At 41.5% G+C, this 22777-nt stretch overlaps 3 protein-coding genes and 1 pseudogene across 4 annotated transcripts in view; 1 reads left to right on the forward strand and 3 right to left on the reverse strand.

The window, feature by feature from the left end:
- Nucleotides 1-22777, reverse strand: part of LOC146673456 (uncharacterized) — a 73163-nt gene that overhangs the window by 13394 nt on the left and 36992 nt on the right. The window lies entirely within an intron of this gene.
- On the forward strand, nucleotides 9046-10189 carry LOC146673457 (uncharacterized; annotated as a pseudogene).
- Nucleotides 11895-13034, reverse strand: LOC146673458 (uncharacterized). Its single transcript, XM_085401948.1, has 3 exons — nucleotides 12983-13034; nucleotides 12507-12860; nucleotides 11895-12180 (listed from the first exon to the last, which is right to left on the reverse strand). The coding sequence occupies exons 1-3, from the start codon at nucleotides 13032-13034 to the stop codon at nucleotides 11942-11944; spliced, it is 645 nt and encodes a 214-aa protein (XP_085258074.1). The 3' UTR covers nucleotides 11895-11941.
- LOC146673459 (Fc receptor-like protein 4) lies at nucleotides 16644-22772 on the reverse strand. Its single transcript, XM_085400957.1, has 8 exons — nucleotides 22717-22772; nucleotides 20699-20734; nucleotides 20287-20538; nucleotides 19962-20207; nucleotides 19726-19794; nucleotides 19432-19527; nucleotides 17332-17416; nucleotides 16644-16728 (listed from the first exon to the last, which is right to left on the reverse strand). Exons 1-8 carry the CDS (start codon nucleotides 22745-22747, stop codon nucleotides 16644-16646), a joined length of 900 nt encoding a protein of 299 aa, XP_085257083.1. The 5' UTR covers nucleotides 22748-22772.

A 22777-nucleotide genomic window follows, 5' to 3' on the forward strand; every position in this document is an offset into this window, starting at 1 on the left:
AATGCCTGTAACACTCTGCTATTGCCTTCATATTAAATACTTTTTGTATAATAATTTTTAGAGGCTCTTATTGCGTGTTTTGTTTGGGTTTCCACCGGCGTGGAATTACCAAAAATAGAGAGACCATAGCCTAACATATGAAACAGGAAAATACCGCCATGTAATCCATTTATTTCAACAAACTAACTGTATTCTCAATATCACCTATTAAACAGTAACTGTAACGGATACATTTACTCATATTTTGTATTTTAAATACGTAACGCTGGTGCATGTATTATGTTACTGCCCAACACTGCCTGTTGAGATCCTGAGATCCGCTCCTAGAACACCGGCCTCCAACTCCTGAAGAGACACGGGTGTCCCTAAATTTAGCAAATATTAGCTTCAGGCTAGCTTGCTACGACGAATAGGCTAATACCAGCATTTTACCACAACTTCACCAGATGTAGCTATAAAAACTAAACTAATGTCCAGCCCAGTGGGACAGCAAGAAAAGATGACAAAAAATGATTACTTACTTGCGGTTTGGAGGTTCAAGCTGAAATCGAAGCAGCCATTGAAAGACGGGAAGAGAGAAAGATGGCAGCTTGGTCAGCACTAGTGGCCTCTATAATGTATGCAAATACATGCGGGCCGGAAACCCCGCCCCCCCCCCAGCGCGCCCCCGGACGCCAAAACAGTGCCAGCAGATTGAAACTGAAAAATGGTTTGAAACCGAAAAATGGATTGAAACCGAAAAATGGTTTGAAACCGAAAAAAAATGGATTGAAACCGAAAAAAAAAAAATTTGTAAGCGAAAACAAAAAAATTACAGTTTCAATTAATTGTTTTTCACTATAAATTTTTTTTTCGGTTTCAATACAAGATTTTTCAGTACATTTATTTCAGTTACAATATTTTTTTTCGGTTTCAATATTTTTTTCGGTTTCGTTTCAAGGTGGCATCGTTCTGATTCCATAACTTCTCTGGTTACAGGTGTGGGGACCTATCTCTCCCCACCACACTCCCTGCTGGTGGCTGATGCTCGCAGCCATCGGTGCATTGGTGGTTCCTGTTGGGTCTGTGTTTCCACAAGCCCCGCTGGTTTTAGAGACTTATTCATCATGAAGAAAACAAGACAGTCGATCGATCGATTACTTGCAAGGGAGACCTCGTCTGTGTCCACCACGAAAATGACCCCAAATCCGGCCTCCTCTCGCTGCCTTTTATTGAGAAACAGTTCACACAAAACACATCACAGCAAAGCAACGCCCACATGGTTCTAAGACAAGGCATTGTATGTATATGTGTGAACTTCTGTATGTAAGTAAGAATGTGTGTGTGTTTGTGTGTGTGTGCGCGCGCGCGTGTGTGTGTGTGTGTGTGTGTGTGTGTGTGTGTGTGTGTGTGTGTGTATGACCTAGTGCTGGGCAGGAAGCTTACATCAAAATACCCTCACAAGGATGTGTCTGTAATAAAAGCCCCCCTTCCCATAACCTCGAGAATCTGGGGAGGAGGACAGTGGAATTTCTTTCATCCCACAGTTAAACAATGTAGAGATGGATGGTAAGCATAAAAATGACAACATTTAACAATCCACTCTACCAGTTCCCGATGTCCCTGGATGGGCACTTAGGTATGTACTTGCTCAATCTGGGTGATTGCTTGGTGGGTCCTGACCCTGTGGCTCAGTCAAGCCCCTTCCAGTGGATGTGGGACCCTCAGGCCTCGAGCCCCGGGGCTCGGTCCGCTCCGGCACAACCGGCTGCCGGCAGACCCTGTGGTCAAGTCGTCGCATCCTCCCTGTAGCTTCTGCATCGTAGCTGCTGGCTGACCCCACGTCTGGGGCTCTCCTCAGCTCTTTCCAGGAGGGTGGCACAGCTGCCCCTCCGGTCATCCTCCCTGGGCTCTCATGCTTTGGCGGGCCTCTGGATGTCTGGAGCCTGGATCTCCTTCATGCTTCATGCTTACTTCATGTGATTCAGTATTTATTATCTACTGTTACCTGTTACCTTCTCAACTACTCTTTTCTTATTATTATTCTTCCCCGTCCCCGAATCCTGTCGGTTCTGATTGTAATAACTTAAAATAAAAACAAATAATAAAGATCAAATAAACTATGACAATCATGTGGACCAGTATAGCAAAAGGTCCACTTGGAAACTAGATCTGTCGGGCATTTTTCTTGACCTTAGGGCCTAACAGCAATATTCTGATTGCTACAGGACAGGACGGGCAAAGAAAGAAAGAAATAAAAAAGTACAAATAAATAGAGATGGAAAATGAGTAAGACCAGAAAAAAATAATAAAATAGGATTTGAATAAAATATTTAATTTATGGCAGGAAACATTTCCATCAGCACCATCCACTGCAGCTGGCACAGTACTGCACACCTACCAATGAAAGAGACTTGGCATGTCTGCTTCCAGTTTGAATGACTGCAGTTCATGGACCTGGTTTTCCTGAGACAGGAGGATCTGTTGATGGCCTCCATGATCAGCAGAAGGCAGTCAGTGATCTTTGGGCAGTATTAATTACCCTACGTGCAGCCTTCCTGTATTCAGCTGTGGTCGCTGCTCACCAAACCCAGGCAGTAAGAGAACACACTCTCCACATGGACCAGCTGCAGCTTCTGGTCCATGTTACTCTTCCTCATGTTACTCTTCCTCATGTTACTGTTCCTCAGGATATGGGGGAGTGCACTCGCTGCTGGGCTTTTTTTTATCAGGGTGATTGTGTTGCGGGTCCACATGAGATAAGTGGTGCTGTGGTTGCCCAAAAACCCAAAGGAGGAGACACATTTAACCTGTTCACCATTTATAATGAGGGGAGTGGACCCATCTGTGTCTCCTGGAGAACATTATGAGCTGTTTTGTTTTAACATTGTTTAGCGTCACATTTTTTGAGCACCAGCTGTTTCACTTTCACAGGGTTTGTTGGAGCACTTCAGTGTCAGAAGGTGGCAGCACAAGATCATAGTTTCATCTTGGGTAGTTACAAGAACATTTCTAGAGACAAAGCTTGCAAATACACACACACACACACACACACACACACACACACACACACACACACACACACACACACACACACCAGATGTATGGTTCCAAATGTATAATAAATATTCCCAAATTAACACCTAAAATATCACCTGAGCTTAGGTAACCTCTGTAACTAGATGCCAAACTGTGTTGTTTTACAGTTTTTTTACAGCCGCTAGGACACATTTCTCAATACTTAGGTCACTTTTGCAAAACTCTTCACACAATTCTCCTAACTGACCTTCAGCTTGGCAAAGCAGTTCATTTCACATTCAAAATGCACTACAACTACCAAAACACTTTATTCAGGTCTCAAATAAACTCATTCTTCCAGAACACTAGCAAAGGTTGACAGCCGACAAACACACTTTGTCACCCACAAAACAATGACCTAAAAAACACTAACATGTAGCATTACACAGTGTTTTCTTGTGTAAAACAAGGACACATCTCTGTTTATAATTTCAACATATGTTACTGGGATGAAACAGACATCATGCAGAATTCGTTAATATTTGTTTATGTATTTTTTATTTTTTTGCACTAAGTAATCCCAAAATACAAGAATTTGTATACACACCATCCACTGATACACATACAATAGTAATGCTAATCTACTCGGTCTTCTCCATTTGGCCACAGGTTCTCATCCACATCACATCTTATGTCATCTAGGGCAATACACCTAGGAAATAATCTTCTGGCATGCCAGAATTGAAGGAGTTGAAAAATTGAAGGAGTAACACCTGTGTAGATGTTCATCTACAATGAGAATAAGCTGTGGCTGGTTACAGTTTTTTCTGAATGCTTAAACCCTAACTGTGATTCCTGTAGCACAATTGCTAAAATTATTCAGACTTATAGCAAAACCACTCACTGAGTTTGCAAAACTAAAAGCACAAAAACTGCTTTGCACTCAGTTTGCAATTTTGTAACACACACTTTGCAAAACTGTAGGCACAATTCACTGCACAACACTCAATTACCAAATTTCCAACACACTCCTAGCAAAAGTATACACATGTATGGCTATCATTAACACTAATTTGCCAACTGTCTGGCACACTTTCACATGTGAACACTGTTTTAGATAATTAGTCCACTTTGCAATCAGCCTAAGCACTATAAACAGGCCACAGGTAAGCTGTCTATGTGGAGTACAATGGAAGGAGCAGTAAGAGTGAGAAGAGTGAGAATCAGAGGAGGCCGAGGGAGAGGATGTGGAGGTGAAGAAGTTGGAAGTGCATACTGTAGTGCTGTGCATGGGCCTGATGTGTTGCATTTGTTTTGTCTTGTCCAGAGAGTGATGGAACTAGAAGCAGATGCAATGGGACATGAGCTACTTTTTGTAGATGAGGCCGGTTTTAACCTCAGTAAAACCAGGAGACGTGGCAGGAACATTATTGGACACCGTGCCATCATCAATGTCCCAGGACAACGTGGTGGTAACATAACCATGTGTGCAGCTATAAGCCAAAATGGTGTTGTTCACCATCATGCAACCGTAGGCCCATACAACACTGCACACATTATTGCATTCCTGGACACCTTGCATGACATGCTCACTGTTCAGAGACCAGAGCAGACCCGATATGTCATCATATGGGACAATGTTAGTTTCCATAGGGCTGCTTTGGTCCGCAACTGGTTTACAGACCATCCATCCTTCATGGCACTCAACCTCCCTCCATACTCTCCATTCTTTTCTTTTTTTTTAATACTTTCTCTTTATTGATTTTCATCTTATTTTACATACAGAACTAAAGAGGGCAAGGGAAACCAACACAGTCACATATGTTCGCATATTCCAAAATACACAACGTCTTGTTTTACTTACACATACTACATATTACACAGGTGCATGTTCCATTCAAACAAATTCGCAGTTGTCCCTCTGCATCACAGAGGTATCAGTTTCTAGTCTTTTGACGTATAACGATCCCATCGTTCCCAAAGTCTCTCTCCTTTCTCCTTCTGTAGCTGCAGTGAGAGGGTAATCAGTTCCATATGATGAATTGTGTTAATAATGTCTATGACCAGCTTCCGTGTGGGGGGGCTTGTCTGTAACCAACACTTAGTAATTGCCTTTTTGCATGCAACCATAATTATTTTCAGTAAGTATGAATCTCTGTTATTTATATCCTCAGGTATATTCCCAAGGTACATGGTACTAAAGGAGAAGTCCAGTGTTACTTCCAGCACATCCATCACCATTTGTTTAATCTCTTCCCAAAAGGTCTTCAGTTTAGGGCATGACCAGAAGACATGGAAGCAACCTGCAGCGACCTCCCCGCACTCCCTCCAGCATGAAGCGCCTGAACCACTTATTTTGGATTTCTGCTTTGGTGTGATGAAGAATCTAATTAAATTCTTCCATCCAAAATCTCGCCATGTTAAAGAATTGGTGGTAGATAACACATTCTTCCACATCCGCAACCAATCTTCCTCTGAGATAGTTATACCTGCTTCTTTTTCCCAGCGATGACTGACATATCTTGTTGAGGTCTTTTTCATGGCTGTAAAACTTCTGTATATTTTGCCTATAGTACCTCTTATAATGTTCTCACCATAAGCATCCATAAATATTCGGATCACCCCACTAGCATCTGCGTCAAGCATTCTAATTTCGTTCCGGAAGAAGCTCTGAACCTGTAGGTAACGATAAAAATCTTCCCTGCCGATCTCGTAAATCTGACACATGTCCTCAAAATTGATCAGCTCCCCATGCTTAACTATCTTACAGATTGCAATGATTCCATGCCTGGACCACTCCCTGAATTTATGGTCTAACAATGCTGGAAGGAAGCGTGGGAGATACGCTGGCCATCCCAGCAACCCTATTTCCCTATTACAGTTTTTTCTGATTGCTTAAGCACATTTTTTGTAACTATTGGCTAATTTTGCAAAACTCTACACACAAATAAGAAAACCTGTCACCCAATAATCAAAACATTGTAGTTCTCTTGCAAAAGCAAACACAGCTAGATTAACTCTTCACACCTTCATAAAAATGGTGTTTCCGTATCAAACAGTACACACAAGCCATCATCTACTAAGCACACAATGCGCCAACTGCACACTGATGGTATGAATACAAAACACATCTGGCCTTTGCTTTCTCTGTGCACAAGGTAGGCTATGTCAGTTTGAGCTCATACTTCTGTCATAGATCCATAAGCATAGAGGGATCCAAACTTCAAGTACTGGTGTTTATTCAAACACATCAAAACAAACACAAGTGTTTATTTCCAAGTATAGGATTATTTGCAATCGCCATAATGACTATATGGGTTACTTGGTCTGCAGTGAACATGCTTCCTCTGCCCCCAGCATCTGGTCATCTAGCAATTCTGTAAAGTAACAATTTCAGTATTTTTACATCAATGGTATTGGTGTGTTTCTCATTGGCATATGGCAGTGCTACAAATCTTTGTGCGAAGTGACTGTACTAACCGATTCTCATTTCAAGATGTCCTTATGGTGCTTGCTACAGTGTAGCGGCTCAAGTTAGGCTGGACCCGTTGGCCAGCTACCCTCAGGGTCATTCCACGGTTGATTACATGGTCCACTATTGTAGCTCTGATGTCATCAGCAATTCTATTTCTTACTCTTCCTACCCTTCCTCTCCCCCCTCCTCATCTTCCTCTCCCCCCTCCTCATCTTCCTCTCCCCCCTCCTCATCTTCCTCTTGCTCCTCCTTGTCCTTGTCGTCCTCTTCATCCTACTTCTTCACCTCCACGTCCTCTTCCTCGGCCTCCTCTACTTCTCACTCTTTCTGCTCCCTCCATTGTACTCCGCACACACAGCTTACCTGTATTATAGTGCTTAGGCTGATTGCAAAGTGAACTAATTATCTAAAAAAGTTTTCACATGTGAAAGTGTGCCAGACAGTTGGCAAATTAGTGTTAATGATAGCCATACATGTGTATACTTTTGCTAGGAGTGTGTTAGAAATTTGGTAATTGAGTGTTGTGCAGTGAATTGTGCCTACAGTTTTGCAAAGTGTCTGTTACAAAATTGCAAACTGAGTGCAAAGCAGTTTTTGTGCTTTTAGTTTTGCAGACTCAGTGAGTGGTTTTGCTATAAGTCTGAATAGTTTTAGAGATTGTGCTACAGGAATCACAGTTAGGGTTTAAGCATTCAGAAAAAACTGTAAGACCAAAAATTTTAATCACATCCGCCCATTTTTTTCAGGGAAAAACTTACACATAAATTTTGCATCTGATATGCCTGTGGTAAACTCTCAAGGGACCCCAGAACAGACTGTATTGGGAAATCCATCAAGGAAAGCTCAATGTCCTTCCATTTTGCCTCAAACTTAGAGTTACACCAGCACACTAGAGGTCTGATCTGGGCTGCCAGATAGTAATCCTCAAAGCACGGTAGAGCCATGCCCCCCCGCTCACCAGGCAGCTGCATTGTTGCATATTTCACTCTCGGCCTTTTGTTTCCCCATATGAATCTTGAGCAATGCATATCCCACTCCCTAAATTGTTTTGCTGGAACCTCAACTGGAAGTGCTGCAAACAAATATAGCAGCTCATACTCTCCATTCTTGAATCCCATCGAGGAGTTCTTCTCTGCCTGGCGCTGGGAAGTGTATGACCGTCATCCTCATCAACAGGTGGCCCTTTTACAGGCAATGGAGGAGGCATGTGGAGATATTGACCAGGCATCATGTCAGGCCTGGATATAGCATTCAAGGAGATATTTTCCCCGGTGCCTTGGACTGGAGGATATCGCATGCGATGTGGACGAAATTTTGTGGCCGGACCCAGAAAGACGACATGATGTAGGCTGATTGTCTTTTTTTTTCCTTTTATTTGTGGAATTCCTATTTTGTGTTCTGACTTTGTCTTGGTTTTGATGAGTGTGAATAAACACCAATACTTGACGTTTGGATCCTTGTATGTTTACATGACACTATGACAAAGGTGTGACCTCAAATTGACATCTGTACACAGAGAAAGCAAAAGCCAGATGTGTTTTGTATTCATACCATCAGTGTGCAGTTGGCGCATTGTGTGCTTAGTAGATGATGGCTTGTGTGTACTGTTTGATACGAAAACACCATTTTTACAAAGGTGTGAAGAGTTAATCTAGCTGTGTTCGCTTTTGCAAGAGAACTAAAATGTTTTGATAATTGGGTGACAGGTTTTCTTATTTGTGTGTAGAGTTTTGCAAAATTAGCCAATAGTTACAAAAAATGTGCTTACAGTTTTTCTCAAATGTTAAAACACAAAAGCCAATCCTGTAACCCAAATGACCAGTAGTCTAAACACATTTACTAAATGTAGCCACCATATTCCAGTACCATAAACACATGTCACATGAAGACACAATTCACAAAACACAACCCTCTGTACTCACAAATCTAAACACATTTTTCCTTGCTAAAACACATGTTGCAAAACAACTCTGCTCATATTCTCAAATGAAAGCCCATGTGATGCAAAATGCTTGCCACAGTCACCAATCTGTGAACACAGGGAACACACCTGGCGTCAGTCACTACACACAACGACTCAAAATTGAAGACACCTGCTGCTAATGATGTGACCCCACCTATGAAAGCATAGTTTGGTGAAGATGCTAAACAATCACAATGGATGAAGGCATTCGAGCGTGCGGAAGGAGAAGAGCTGCAGGCCAAAGAGGAAGAGGGGTTGAGATCAGAGGAGGAAGAGGTGAAGGCCTAAGAAGAAGAGGAGTTCGGAGTAGAGGAGGAAGAGAAGGAGGCCAACAAGAGAGAGGAGAAGGTCCAGGTGGGAGAAGAAGACAACCTCGCACCATCATAACAGATGATATGCGAGCAACAGTAATTGATCATGTCATTGTCCATGGCATGACAATGGCTGAAGCGGGACGAAGAGTACATCCAAACCTGAGTAGGTCCACCGTGGCCACCATTATCAAGGCATTTAGACAACACAACAGGTATAGTACGCTATTGCTTTCTTTGTCACACTACAGTTTTACAGGCCTGTGAAAGTGGTCTGTCACTTTACATGTAGTTTTACATATAAATCAGTCAATTGACAACACATGTTTCTTTCTTTAGAGCTGAAAGAATGCCACATAGAGGTGGGAGGGTTGCCATATTCACAGCGGCACAAGAAACCCTCATTGCAGATATGGTCCGTGAGAACAACTGCATTAGACTCCGAGAGATCAGAGACAAAGTCATTGCAGATAATGTAAACTTTGAGAACATTGATGCTGTCAGCGTGTCCACAATAGACCGAGTTCTCCGGCGCCAACAGATGAGGATGAAACAGGTCTACAGGGTTCCCTTTGAGCGCAACTCTGCGCGACACATAGGACAACGTTACGAGTATGTGCAAGTACGTATACATCCATGTCCACAGTACAGTTAGTGGACATACTGTGTTGCTTAGTGGCCTACATTACTTCTGGACAATACTGTGCTACCTGATTGACCGTTCTGAACACCTGTACGCTTTTCCATGTTCACAGAGGATAATGCAGTTGGACGCGATGGCCAGACTCCATGAGTACCTCTTCCTGGATGAGGCTGGCTTCAACCTCCAGAAACTAAGGCGAAGAGGCCGTAACATCATTGGCCAAAGAGCCATCACTGAGGTTCCTGGCCAACGGGGGGGTAATATTACTCTTTGTGCAGCTATGGGTACGGAGGGGCTTCCACCGGCATGCTGTCCTTGGGTCTTACAACACCCAACGTCTCCTCACCTTCCTAGAGGAGCTAAAAGACATCCTCCTGGACCGTCAACAACACCATCCTAGGCTAGCACATCACATGTATGTGATCATTTGGGACAACGTCCGCTTCCACAAAACACACCAAATCAGAGAGTGGTTCACCACCAACAGTGACCACTTTTTAAACGTCTGTCTGCCACCCTACTCCCCTTTCCTGAACCCTATAGAGGAGTTCTTCTCATCATGGAGATGGAAGGTGTATGACAGACAGCCATACACAAGAGAGAACCTCGTACGGGCAATGGAGCTGGCCTGTGCTGACATCCCAGTGGAGGCCTTCCAGGGATGGATTCGCCATTCCAGGGCGTTTTTCCCGCGGTGCCTAGCAAGGGACAATATAGCCTGTGATGTGGATGAGGTGATGTGGCCCAATGCAGCTCGGCGACATGATGCCGCACAGTGACTGTGTGTAATACTGTAAAATGACCGTGTAGACAATAAAAACAGACTTCACACCCTGATCATGTTTCCGAGAGTACTGTTGTGTGCGATAGCTTCTGTTTTTGCATTGAGTTGTGTTACAGTAGTGTACGTACATGCAGGATGTTTTTATAGATTTATAGTCTTCATGTGAAACTCACAAATCTAAATGCCTAATCCTCTGCAGGGTTCTATGACGATCCGTTACTGTACAGTTTATAAAAATATGCATTGGCAGTTATGAACCAAAGAACCTTCTCACAAATTGAGCATTGTGTTTTCAATTGTTTTGCTGTAGTGTGTAATGCTGTGTATAGTGTTTACAGTTTTGACAGCTTCGAGCTGCTCTCTTGGTGTGGGAGTTTGAGTTTTGCAGTGGGAAGGTGTGGTTGTGTTTATGTAGCTTTAGAGAAGGGTGTTGTGTTTGGACATTGGGGGACCTGGTGGTAACGTTTGTGACATGTGTTTTAGCATTTGAGAAAAACTGTAAGAAAGCAGATTTTTTTTTCATTTTATGGTGAACATGTTGGACAGCTATCATATACACAATGTTTCAATGGTACCTTTGATCCAAGTAAATAAATTATCATTAAAAATCACCCAGATTCCTTTAGTGTAAAAGAAAGAACACAAACTCTCATTTTTGCACATTTGCAAAACTTTTACATGTTTAATCATTCGGACAGTTCCTGTTGGTGCAGAAATGCTTTGAACTTCCTGATTTAAACTTCTGTGTAGTAACGCTGCCATCAGCACATCAGGAACAGCTGTGCAATATAACATAACCTGGACATACACTTTCCTTCAACCTTTCAATAGACTGCCTTTAACTATGATGAAGGGAAACATTTGATGAGGCATAAATTTCAGTAATTATATGTAAAGTATTGATAACTGGAGAATCAAACAGCTGCAGTCTTCTCCAGAACATCCCAAAGATTATCTTTTAAGAATAAAGGTGTGGACTCTGTGCTCTCTCTCCGCAACATTTTAAACTAAAGGTTGGTGCTTAATTATGGATGTTGATTGAACTATTGCTGCGTAACTTTTTTTCCCCTAAATGATTTCACATTAATAAAAGTTAATAAAAGAAAATAAGGAAGTTCATTCTTCCTGACTCAATCCAGAAAAGGAGAAGTAGACTGGAAATCATGGCCTGCAGTGTGTTTATAAATGGATTTACAGTCAGGGCTTCGGATTTTTTAACTGTTCCCAGTATTAGATGTAAATGTACTGAAGGTGCATTCAGTGACCGTGGTCACATTCTTGTGAACAAGCTGCATGCTGACCTGAAATCAAATCTGTGCAAACATTCAGAAACAGACTCCAAAAATCTGCTACATTAATAAAACTGACACTGCTGTGAAAGATGTGAAGTGCTGCAGTTTGATTACTAAAATCATTTATTTTATGTTTCTGTCCACCATAAACCTCTTTGTTGAGAAATTGTTTTCATGCGAACATAAACATTTTTTATATGATATAATTACAGGTTTAGGTTTGCAGGTTTAGGTTTGAGTTTAAAATGTAAATTTAGTCTGAAGTTTATTTTTTAAAATTCACTGAAACCAAAGACTCCGTATTAAAATGTTGTGTGTGGTTTCTGTTATTATGATGTGATCTAATAAATTAATTAATTAATTAATTTATAATAATTATTAATTTATTATTATTTATTAAGATCTGTACATTTTATAAAATGAGTCAATGTTAATGCTTTAGTTTTCATCAAGAAAGTTTATACATTTCTGCAGCTTCATAGCACGTCATCTGAGTCCTCAGTAGGAAACTTGACTGGATGTTGCTTCTTATGATGACAAGTTTGTTGGTGTATCACAAAACCAACGGCAAAAAGAGCAACAAGAGCAACTACAACAACAACAGGAACAACAACCTGAAGAGTCGGAACTCCGACCCTTTCAGTATCATCCATGCTTTCATCTGCGTCTCCTCTTTCCATGACTCGTTTCTCTGACACGCTTTCATGTGTTTCACCTGCAGAAAAAATAGGCAATAAGAAACTGATAGGCACCAAAGCAGCAGTTCACCTGGAAGTTTGTGTGTCTGCAAATGTCGCTATGGAGAGAACGGCTTCAGTTCCTCATCAGAATATTCAAATATTTAACAACTGGCTGCTTCCCAATGACAGAAACATGATTAACACCTGAGTCAGCAGCACACTGTGCAGAGGGAGCTAGGGGAGTTACAAACTCACCAAGACAAGAGGAGAGAATTCTAACTGGATCATAAAGCTGAAGTTTTTAGTTTACATTTGATGATATCAGACCTTTAACACCTGAGTGTGAGCTCCACAAACTCACCTGTGACTGTGAGGTTGATGACGTGACTGATCTCAGTGTGAACTCTTTTACTTCTCACAGGGTTCCTCACAGCTACGTGACACTCATACATCCCAGTGTCATTAAACGCGACGTTCTTCAGGATCAGAGAAACGTCTCCATCCTTCATCTCCAGGTCCCTCAGCTTCACTCGGCCATGAAAAGATGGATGTTGGTAGTTTTCATAGGAGCGTTTGTTCCTGTAGAAGTAGACGTAGCCGTCTGTGTTCAGGTCAGCTCTGCTCCACTTCAGCACTGAGATTATTTCTTCTGTAGAAATCTGACACTGGAGAGTGATGTCATCTCCAAGCTTCACCTGAACATCCTGCTGAAGAGCTGAAGACATCACAATTATAACTTATTATTTCTTGGTTCGGGTTTAGAGTTAACCAGTTAAATGGATCACATGGGACTAAGCAAGGAATTAAAACAAGAATAAAAATGTTCATTTTGCTCACCTGTTAACTCTGAGATTAAAGACAAAAAGAGGAAGAATTTGAAAGAAGCCATTTGGGACGGGAGGATGGAGACCACCGAGCAGCTGCAGAGCTGATTGTACTTACATGAAACAAGTTTCCTGTATAGAGTTAAAGAAATGAGTGTGGCTGAAATGAGAAGTTCCAGAAAGGGAAGGCTGACATAGCGATGTCATCATGCCCTGATTAAAACCATCACACAGAGAGGTTTCTAAATAATCCACAGCACGTTGTTTCTCTCCTCCTCCTGAGTGACTGATTAGAGTGATCAACAAGCTTTTATTTTTTTTCTCAAATAAAGAACAAAGCTTGAGACTTACTGGAACAAAATGTTGGTTTTCTGAGAATGGATCCTGATCTAAAATATGAACAGAAGCATCAGCAAAAAAAAAAAAAAGTCATTTTCTTAAAGTCTTTATATGTTATGTGGGTGCTGCTCCTTCTGTAGCTGCCAGGTGTGCTGAAAACAAAATTTCTGTTTTAAACCGCCTCAGGTTAAATAACAGAAAGAGAAGGCGCTGACTGACTTCACACAGATATGTGGACACAGAGTTCTCAGTGTCTCTTTACAGGAGGTCATCTTAGTAACTTATGCTGAACCACATTACATGTAGTTTGTGCTGCAGAGAATAATTTGTTTGATTTTATTCTGCTGGCAGTACTTTTTACAGCTCACGGAGCTCAGAACAGCTGCATCTGTAGGCTGTTTGTCTCTGAGAGCACCCAGCAGCAAAAAAAGAAGCTAACAAAGTTCAGCTTTATTATTGCACTATCTTAAAAAAAAGGATTTCAGGATTAGTGCCCTGTCAGCAATACATTACTGGAATCTGGTGGTCTGTGTTTAACAAGAAACAGGTTGAAAGTCACGTATATAGAAATTTGCTGAAAGGACAAAAAATAAAGAGCTGAGTGACACTAATATAATCTTATTTATTTCAGTGTTTCAGTTTTTGTAAGTGCACTATCTGCTGAGATTGACTTTGTATTGACATTAAACTCTTTTAAAAACAACAAAATGATTTTGTGAGTTTCAATGAGTAACTAAAGTTGTGTCTGCAATGTACATCCCTTTCAGACCACAGTGTAGCCATCTGCTCATGGCTGCTTCCAGGAGGATAACACGCCACTTATTTCAAACTGCTTTCTTTTACATGATGAGTTCACGGCACTCAGACGACATCCACAGTCACCAGATCTCAATCCAACAGAGCATCTTTGGGATGTTCTGGAAATGTGCAGCAACTTTGGGTATTATATCAATTTGGACCAATGAGAAATGTTTTCAGCATATTTTTGAACATGAAGAAATGAAGCAGTTCTCAAGGAAAAATGAGATTTCAACTTGATACTAGCAAGGAGTTCTTAATAAAGTGGGCAGTGAGTCTATATTGCATTAACTAAATGAAAAATATGACCACATATTGTGGTGGTTAAGCAGGCAGCCGCAAGTTTATATCTGTTATTGTGAAGTTTGCTCCATATCAGTGGTGCAGACAGCCTGTTGCTGCACTTTAATGTCAGATGGAAGCACCAGAGTACGGTTTAATCACAGGGCAGTTGGATAAGAATGTAATAACTTAAATAAAAATATCAACCTAAACTATAATCTCCTTTCAGGTGACATCACACCTGTTATCCATCAAACTGTGATATGTCTGGTGTAAACATTCCCTGTCAGCACTGACTACTGACAGAACACCTCCAAATACAAACAGTATCCATCAATACACATAATAAAGTCTCATGAATTTCCACAGTGGTTTGTAAAAACTCATTGGAGATCCCAATTTCAGAAACACTGAGCATGCCCAGTGTTTTATTTGATGATTTATGAACCATTCTGTAGATGCAGAAGAAGCTCCGTGAAGCTGTTGCTGAGCTTTATTTTATTCAAGATTCAAGACTCTTTATTTGTCACGTGCATGGTTATACAGATATAACACGCAGTGAAATGTGACCTGATATGTTCTTCGACTGTGCACAAAAGAGTCAGAACTTTATATACAGAGAATGAGTATATACAAAGAGGACTTTATGTGCAGCAAGTGGCTGAGTTGTATAAATAAAGATAAAATAAAACAATCCTGAAATGTACAGCTTGTGTACATTGCGTGGGTGTTAAAGTCAATGTGCTGTAGTGAAGCTGGAAGGATCAGGATGATATGAGAATGTGGTAATGGTGCGGAACCTTCTGCCTGATTGTTGCACAAGCTGGAACAGTTTATTGCTGGGATGAGACGGGTCCTTCAATATCTAAGTTGCTCTAGTCCAGCATCCAGATGTAAATGTCCTGTAGGGAGGGGAGAGCAGTCCTGCAGCATCGTTCTGCTGTACGTATCACTCTCTGAAGAGCTTTTTGGTCCTTAACACAGCTGTTTCCATACCAGGACGTGATTTTCTGTGTGAGGATGCTCTCCACAGCGCCTGTATAGAAAGTCCTGAGGATCACTGGAGAGACTCTGAACTTCCTCAGTTGTCGGAGGTAATATAGGCGCTGCCTAGCCTTTCTGGACTGTATCTAAATGTGGGCAGACCATGTCAGTTGTGAGGAGATATGAACACCGAGATACTTGAAGGACTGCACCCTCTCCACTGGAGCGCCATTGATGATAATGGGCTTGTAGTCTCTGTGCTGACGCCTTCTGAAGTCCACCACCAGCTCCTTGGTCTTGCTGACGTTCAGCTGGAGGTGGTTGTCCTGGCACCATGATGCCAGATTCTTCTCTTCCTCCATGTAGGCCACCTCATCGTTGTTGAAGATGGCGCCTAACGCCACTGTGTCGTCAGCAAGCTTAACAATGGTGTTGGAGCCATGGGTGGCCACACAGTCTGAAGTGTAGAGGGAGTAGAGCAGTGGTGAGAGGACACACCCCTCTGGCGCTCCTGTGTTGATGGTGATGCTGCTGGAGATGCATCTACCCACCCTCACCACCTGAGTTCTGCCAGTGAGGAAGTCCAACACCCATGCACACAGATGGCTGTTGAGTCCCAGATCCCTGAGCTTTGTGAACAGTCTGCTGGGCACTATTGTGTTAAACGCTGAACTGTAGTCAAGTCTCACATAGTTACCTTGCTTCTTGTCCACGTAGCTGAGGGTGGTGTGCAGGCATTTAGTCCTGTCCATAAAATTAAATATGATAACTATGACAAAGTCTGTAATGTTTGATAAGCAGGTGACTTTCAGGTCTACTTTTCTGAAGTTTTTTTTTTTAACTTTCTTTACTTATTAACTTTCTGAAAATGATCGTCTGTGTCTCCAGATTCGCTCAGACTTGTTTTGAGACAGATGTCACCATCATCATCATCATCTTTATGTAGATGTTCCTTATAACTCCATAGAGAACAGCAGACATGCACAGTAACTAAGATACCTGTGTACAGCTGCTTTTTAATCTGCTTTACTCTGAAAGTCTTGGTAAAGATTTTTTTTTTTAAAAAAAATAGAAAAAAAATGTCTTTGGAGAAATTTTTTAGGTTTTACATTTTCCAGCTTTTTTTTAATAATAGAAAATAATAATAATTCTCCATTTGAACTTTCTCCCCTCAGTGGTTGTGTGAGGTTTCCTTCATGAGGAGAACAAACAGAATATAAACCAGTGTGTTTACAGTGAATGTGTCAGGTCTGAGCTGCTGTGTGGACCAGTTAGAGAGCAGCAGCTGGATCCCAGTGGTTGGACTGGTGGACGACTTCAGTGAGGAGTCGATGACATTTGGCTCTGGTAGAAACTCTGCACACACAAACACACAGGAGGAGAATATAAGCACAAAGCAGAGCCTCTCTGTTCTCTTTAGATACAGCAAAGTGAAAGAACGAGGACAGTGAACGCGTCACAGTTACAATATAACAGCATCTTTTGTTCAATAAACATTTAGACAGTAGGGGGCGGTTGTCTTTTTGACGGACTACATTTACACAGGAAGGCATTTATTAATGTGTGTTACTGGAAAAGTTTTTGAACTTGTCATCTACGATAATCAATATTAATGTTAAATTAGTCTTGATAACTAATGTAGAAACAGGTATGAGGGCAAAATGTTATGTCTGTTTAAACAATAAAGAAGTAAAAGTGGCAAAAAGCACCCAGCAGCAGCGGCTTACTGAAAGGTTGTGATTACAGTGATTACAAGCTTTTTATTTCAATCAACCTTTCCTATCTCCACGTCTCCGGTTCACACATGCTCCCAGTTAAAGGTTTACCAGTTTGAATTAAGTTTTTATCTAGTAAAGAGCTGTGATGGACTTTTGTTAGCTTAGGTTAGCTTGATGGCTGGAAACAGGGTGAGCAGCTAGCTTGACTCTGTCCACAGTCAAAGATAAAGAGCAGCTGTACCTGGGCCTTCTTGCTCTGATGGTTGTTTGTCCATAACTGACATCTTCAGTTTTCACTGCTGAGTAGATCACAGCTGAATCACATTCTGAGAATAAAACACATTCAATTACTGCAGGTACATAAACTGCACTTGTTTAATTCAGTACAATTCACAATTAAATTATTATCTGTCATGATGCACTATGAAGAGATCAAGTGATAATCTTTATTGTAACTGTAGCAGTGTTTCAGTGTTCTTAACACCTCGACTGTGAAACAGCTTTGACAATAGAGAAGTGGGGGTGTTTCTGTGGAAAAGAAAAGTGGACGACCACAAAGCTGCCACCTGCTTTCAGTGCAGACTGACTTTCTTTACCACAGAGCACAAAGTAAACACCTTCCCACGGCATAAACACATGATTGGCCAAACCAGTCCAGACTGTGGTGAGAGGTGTCACCAGCTTCAGACTACAGTTAAACTAGAATCATGTGGTCAACATGTCATCATGTCACAGAAACTAACAAATTATTAACTTTCTAGAAGTCATAAATGAAGTATAGATACTGAGATAGACTCGTTTTAAAATGTTGAAGTCACATAAGTATAAGGAAAGTCAAAGGATAAATATAGAGGAAAACAGTGAATAACACTGGAACAGAATACTGAATATCATTAAGATTCACTTTAAATGAGATGATGGTCTGTGTGGAGAGTTTAGAGAAATGCTTTTCCAGATGATGTCTCCATGTTCCTTCCTGTTCTTAAAAAAAATGAACAGCTCTGTGTTGAAACACCTGCAGCTGAAGTGTTTTCTTTCTATCAGAAACAGGATGCTGGACGACTGCAGAGCTGTTAGCTTCAGTTAACCACAGACCACAAACACACAGTCCAGCTCACAGTGAACAACACTCAGTAAGTACAGAGTGAAAGATACATGAGTTTGCACATTTTAGTTAAGACAAATGAATTAATAATAAAAGTATGAACTGAAATATGTGATTTCAGGTTTTAATTAAATCAAATCACGACTTTGTTTTTTGACTGTAACACTAATCTACATTTTTACACTTCTGATCACATGCTCCATAATGTCCTCATAACCCATCATATCATCAATGATGATGATCTAAATATGATTCTACATTCATACTAAAGTCAGTCTAGTCATGGTCCAGGTGAGGGCTGGGTTTTTTCACAGTGCTGGCATTCCTCCACTGGGCGGACCATCAATGGTAAGCCCCGTCCCCGTCCCGGGGACCGGGCACTGACAGGCTGCACCTGAGTATAATCTGAACTGCTTGCTTCTTAAGACCAGCGCTCACAAACTTCAAACTTCGTCAGATCATCTGCAACCCTTTGTCAGTCTAGCCACAGTTATTACTTCTTGTCATAGTTTTTTGTGTATTTTTGTGTATTTGACCTTTGTGCTTCTGCTCGCTGGAGACCTCTGGTTGTTGCTGAGTCGCTGCCATAACCTGCCTGGGTTCATTCGCTGGTCAGCTCAGTTTCCCACTCATGCTCACCTGCCTGCCTCCCTGTACACCTTGGACTGGCATCTGTAACTTCCAACTAACACCTGTTCCCCCTCATTTTCAGTGACTCACACCTTTTCCCTCCATCTCCAGGAGTCACTCGCTGGTTGCGTTTCCAGCCCTACAAGTGACAACCAATCACTTTGTCTGACTGGCTGTTGCTGAAAGTTTGATATATTGATATGTTGATGACAGTGATCATCAGAACTTCTCCAGCATCTTGATCTGATAAATATACCAAAATAAAATAATAAAATTAATCAAATAGCTGTCAATAAATTGTTAATTTTTACACTGAACCACGACTCTGTCTGAAGTTTATAACTGGATATTCTCTTGATGAAATTCCCAGGGTGGCGTTGTCGGGTTTTCTGTTTCATTTTAAAACCTTTTGAGCTCCCAGTTTCCAAGTGTTTGGTCATTGGTTCATTGCTATTTTCCTCATTATTCCCACGCCCCTCAAGCAGGAGAAGAGAGAGGGAGAAACTAATATTATGATATTTTAAATCTTTTCAAAGGTACATTATGTGAGGATATATTTAGAGATATCCTCACATTATGAAAAATATTATGAAAACACCGAACTACCTTCACTTTGTCTGATTGGCTGTTGCTGACAAGTTGATATGTTGATGACACTGCACATGATGTCAGTGATGACATCATCTCCTCCAACATCTTGATCTGATTAAAATGAACCAAATTAAACAATAATACAAATTAAATATCTAAAACAGATTAATTCTAGGAAAGTTGTTACTGTGATCATGATGGATATGAACTTTGTTCTAATAAACAAACTCAGACATGAAAAATTATACTTTATAATTTTAATTTAATTTAATTTTAATTATACTATAAATCAACAAGTCTGAGTCTCACCTTCAGGTTTCCTGTGAACACATCGTCTCACCAGCAGAACCAGTAACACCAGTAGAACCACAACACAGACTGATCCAACACATGACAACACAGAGACAACAAGAGGAGACGTGGAGGTAGGTGGAGGTGGTGTTGTGGTGGTGTGTTTCTCTAAAATAAAGCAAACACAGTCATTAAGTTGTCGTCACATTGTGAATGTTGAAAGCTGCAGAAACACAGACAGGTGAGTGAGTCACCTGTGACAGTGATCCAGCTGGATGGAGACTCTCCATGACCGCTGATGTCACACTTGTAGAGGCCTTCATCAGACCTGGAAACATGCTGGATGGTCATGTGACCTGTAGGCTGCTTCCTGATGAGGGAGCCATCTTTATAGAAAGCAGCTGGGAGGTTGGAGGGAGTGGTCTTTGTTTTACAGAGCAGAGTGACGTCATCTCCCTCCATCACAGGGAGGACAGGACTCTGCAGGATCACTGATCCACCTCAACACAGAGACAAACTACAGCATTTCATCCATTTACACACAGCTTCATCAACACTAACTCCACACACTCAGCTTACCAGTGACTGTCAGGTTAACCATGTTACTGATGGGACCCTCTCTGGACTCACACCAGTAAACTCCACTGTCCAGTGGGAAAAGAGTGATGTCACAGGAAGAACCAGACCATCTTCCCCACCCATCTCCACACTGAGTGATCTTATTATTGGTCCTCAGAGTCCATCCAGCAGAGCTGTCGTCCTCCTCACAGCTCAGAGACACAAAGTATCCTTTAAAGAACTGAGAGCTGCTGGGACTCACAGTCAGACGAGCTGTGAGGGTTACAATGAAAAACTGTTGATATTTTATACTTCTGTCTTAGACAGTCATTAAAAATGCTCTTTGCTTTGTCAATTTTATGTCTGAAACTCAATCAGGTCATATCAGTGAGCATTTCTCAGGTTTAAACTGTGACAGAAGAAGGTTACTGACCTTGGTTTGTTGTGCAGCTCAGCAGTGAGATCAGAACTAAAGAGAAATGACACTCAGGTTGATTTGAGGTGAACATAAAGAACAACTCCACACAAACAGCTGACAAACTGTTTGTATGGAGTTATGGAAATATGGTATCTAACCAGATTCTTACTCTGGATGGCATTACCTTGGCCTCCAGTAACGCTGTGAGGAACCTTGGAGTCATTTTTGACCAGGACATGTCCTTCAGCGCTCATATTAAACAAATATGTAAGACTGCTTTCTTACATTTGCGCAACATCTCTAAAGTTAGAAATATCCTGTCTCAGAGTGACGCTGAAAAACTAGTTCATGCATTTATTACTTCCAGGCTGGACGACTGTAATTCATTATTATCAGGATGTCCAAAAAACTCCCTGAAAAGCCTTCAGCTAATCCAAATCCACCGGTCCTTCGGGCTGAGTGTAAAAGCGAAGCTCTCAATTTACCAGTCGATCTACGCCCCTACCCTCACCTATGGCCACGAGCTGTGGGTAGTGACCAAAAGAATGAGATCGCGGATACAAGCGGCAGAAATGAGCTTCCTCCGAAGGGTGGCTGGCCTCTCCCTTAGAGATAGGGTGAGAAGTTCGGCCATCCGGGAGGGGCTCAGAGTAGAGCAGCTGCTGCTCCACATCGAAAGGAGCCAGCTGAGGTGGTTCGGGCATCTGACAAGGATGGCTCCTGGGCGCCTCCTGGGTGAGGTATTGTGGACCCAGGACACACTGGAGAGATTATATCTCTCGGCTGGCCTGGGAATGCCTTGGTGTTCCCCCGGATAAGCTGGAGGAGGTGGCTGGGCTTCTCTGCTTAGGCTGCTGCCCCCGCGACCCGTCCCCGGATAAAGTGGATGAAGATGATTGGATGGATGGAATTCAAAATCCTGCTCCTCACATACAAGGTCTTAAATAATCTTCACAAGGTCTTAAATAATCAGGCCCCATCTTATCTTAATGACCTTGTAGTACCATATCACCCTATTAGAGCACTTCGCTCTCGCTCTGCAGGCCTACTTGTTGTTCCTAGAGTATTTAAAAGTAGAATGGGAGGCAGAGCCTTCAGTTTTCAGGCCCCTCTTCTGTGGAACCAGCTTCCAGTTTGGATTCGGGAGACAGACACTATCTCTACTTTGAAGATTAGGCTTAAAACTTTCCTTTTTGCTAAAGCATATAGTTAGGGCTGGACCAGGTGACCCTGGATCCTCCCTTAGTTATGCTGCAATAGACGTAGGCTGCCGGGGTTAGGGTTATGATGATATTTATATTACAAAATAATTATTAAAACAGGATGTGGTTAGTTTGTGATATTACCCATTTTTCTGACCTAAATTTATTGCTTTTGTGCTTAAGTTTGATTACCAGGCTGGTGGGTTTCACAATTTCCCAAACACTTTGCACATGACTGGGTGGCATTAGCAGTTTATATCCTGTGTGATTTATGTATTTGTTTTGTTTTGTTTTTTAACAAAAATGTCAAGAAAAACTCTATTTTGATTAGACTGAAGATTTAAGCTCACTGGGCCCATGTGACTTTCGTGTTTTTTAAGTTGGCTACAGCACAGACTCTGGCTGGTTTATCAGAAGAAGTTGCTGATGTTAAATCAGATAAATCTACAGATTAAATGTAAATTAGTAGAGTAATGAGTTTGTAGAGAAATGTATGAAGTCATCACTAGTTAAAGTTAATCTGATGCAGAACTTGATATTCAATAATTTGAATTGAACTTGGCTTCAGTGCTGAAAATAAACGTGGGCCTGTTTTCAATTCAATGACAATTTTTACATTTTTTACATTTTACATTTTTACTCTTTGTAAACATCAGCCATTCAGCTGCTAGAAGAGTAATCAGTGTGATTATATGGGACACCTTTCATCCTGCAGTTAATAGTTTAGATTCAGCCTGATTTGTTTTTCATGTCTTCTCCTCCATCATCAGTTATCAGGAGAGCAGACAGTCAAAGTACAAGAATTCAAACAAACACAGAGATTCTACTTACAGAGCAGACACAGCACAGATGTTTCCTTCATCGTCCTTCTCACTCATTTGAGCTTTTTCTC

The sequence above is a fragment of the Rhamphochromis longiceps genome, linkage group LG3 (genome assembly GCF_057381845.1).
Source record: "Rhamphochromis longiceps isolate RC_006_pf linkage group LG3, R_longiceps_female_GT1.1, whole genome shotgun sequence".
Taxonomy (NCBI): domain Eukaryota; kingdom Metazoa; phylum Chordata; class Actinopteri; order Cichliformes; family Cichlidae; genus Rhamphochromis; species Rhamphochromis longiceps.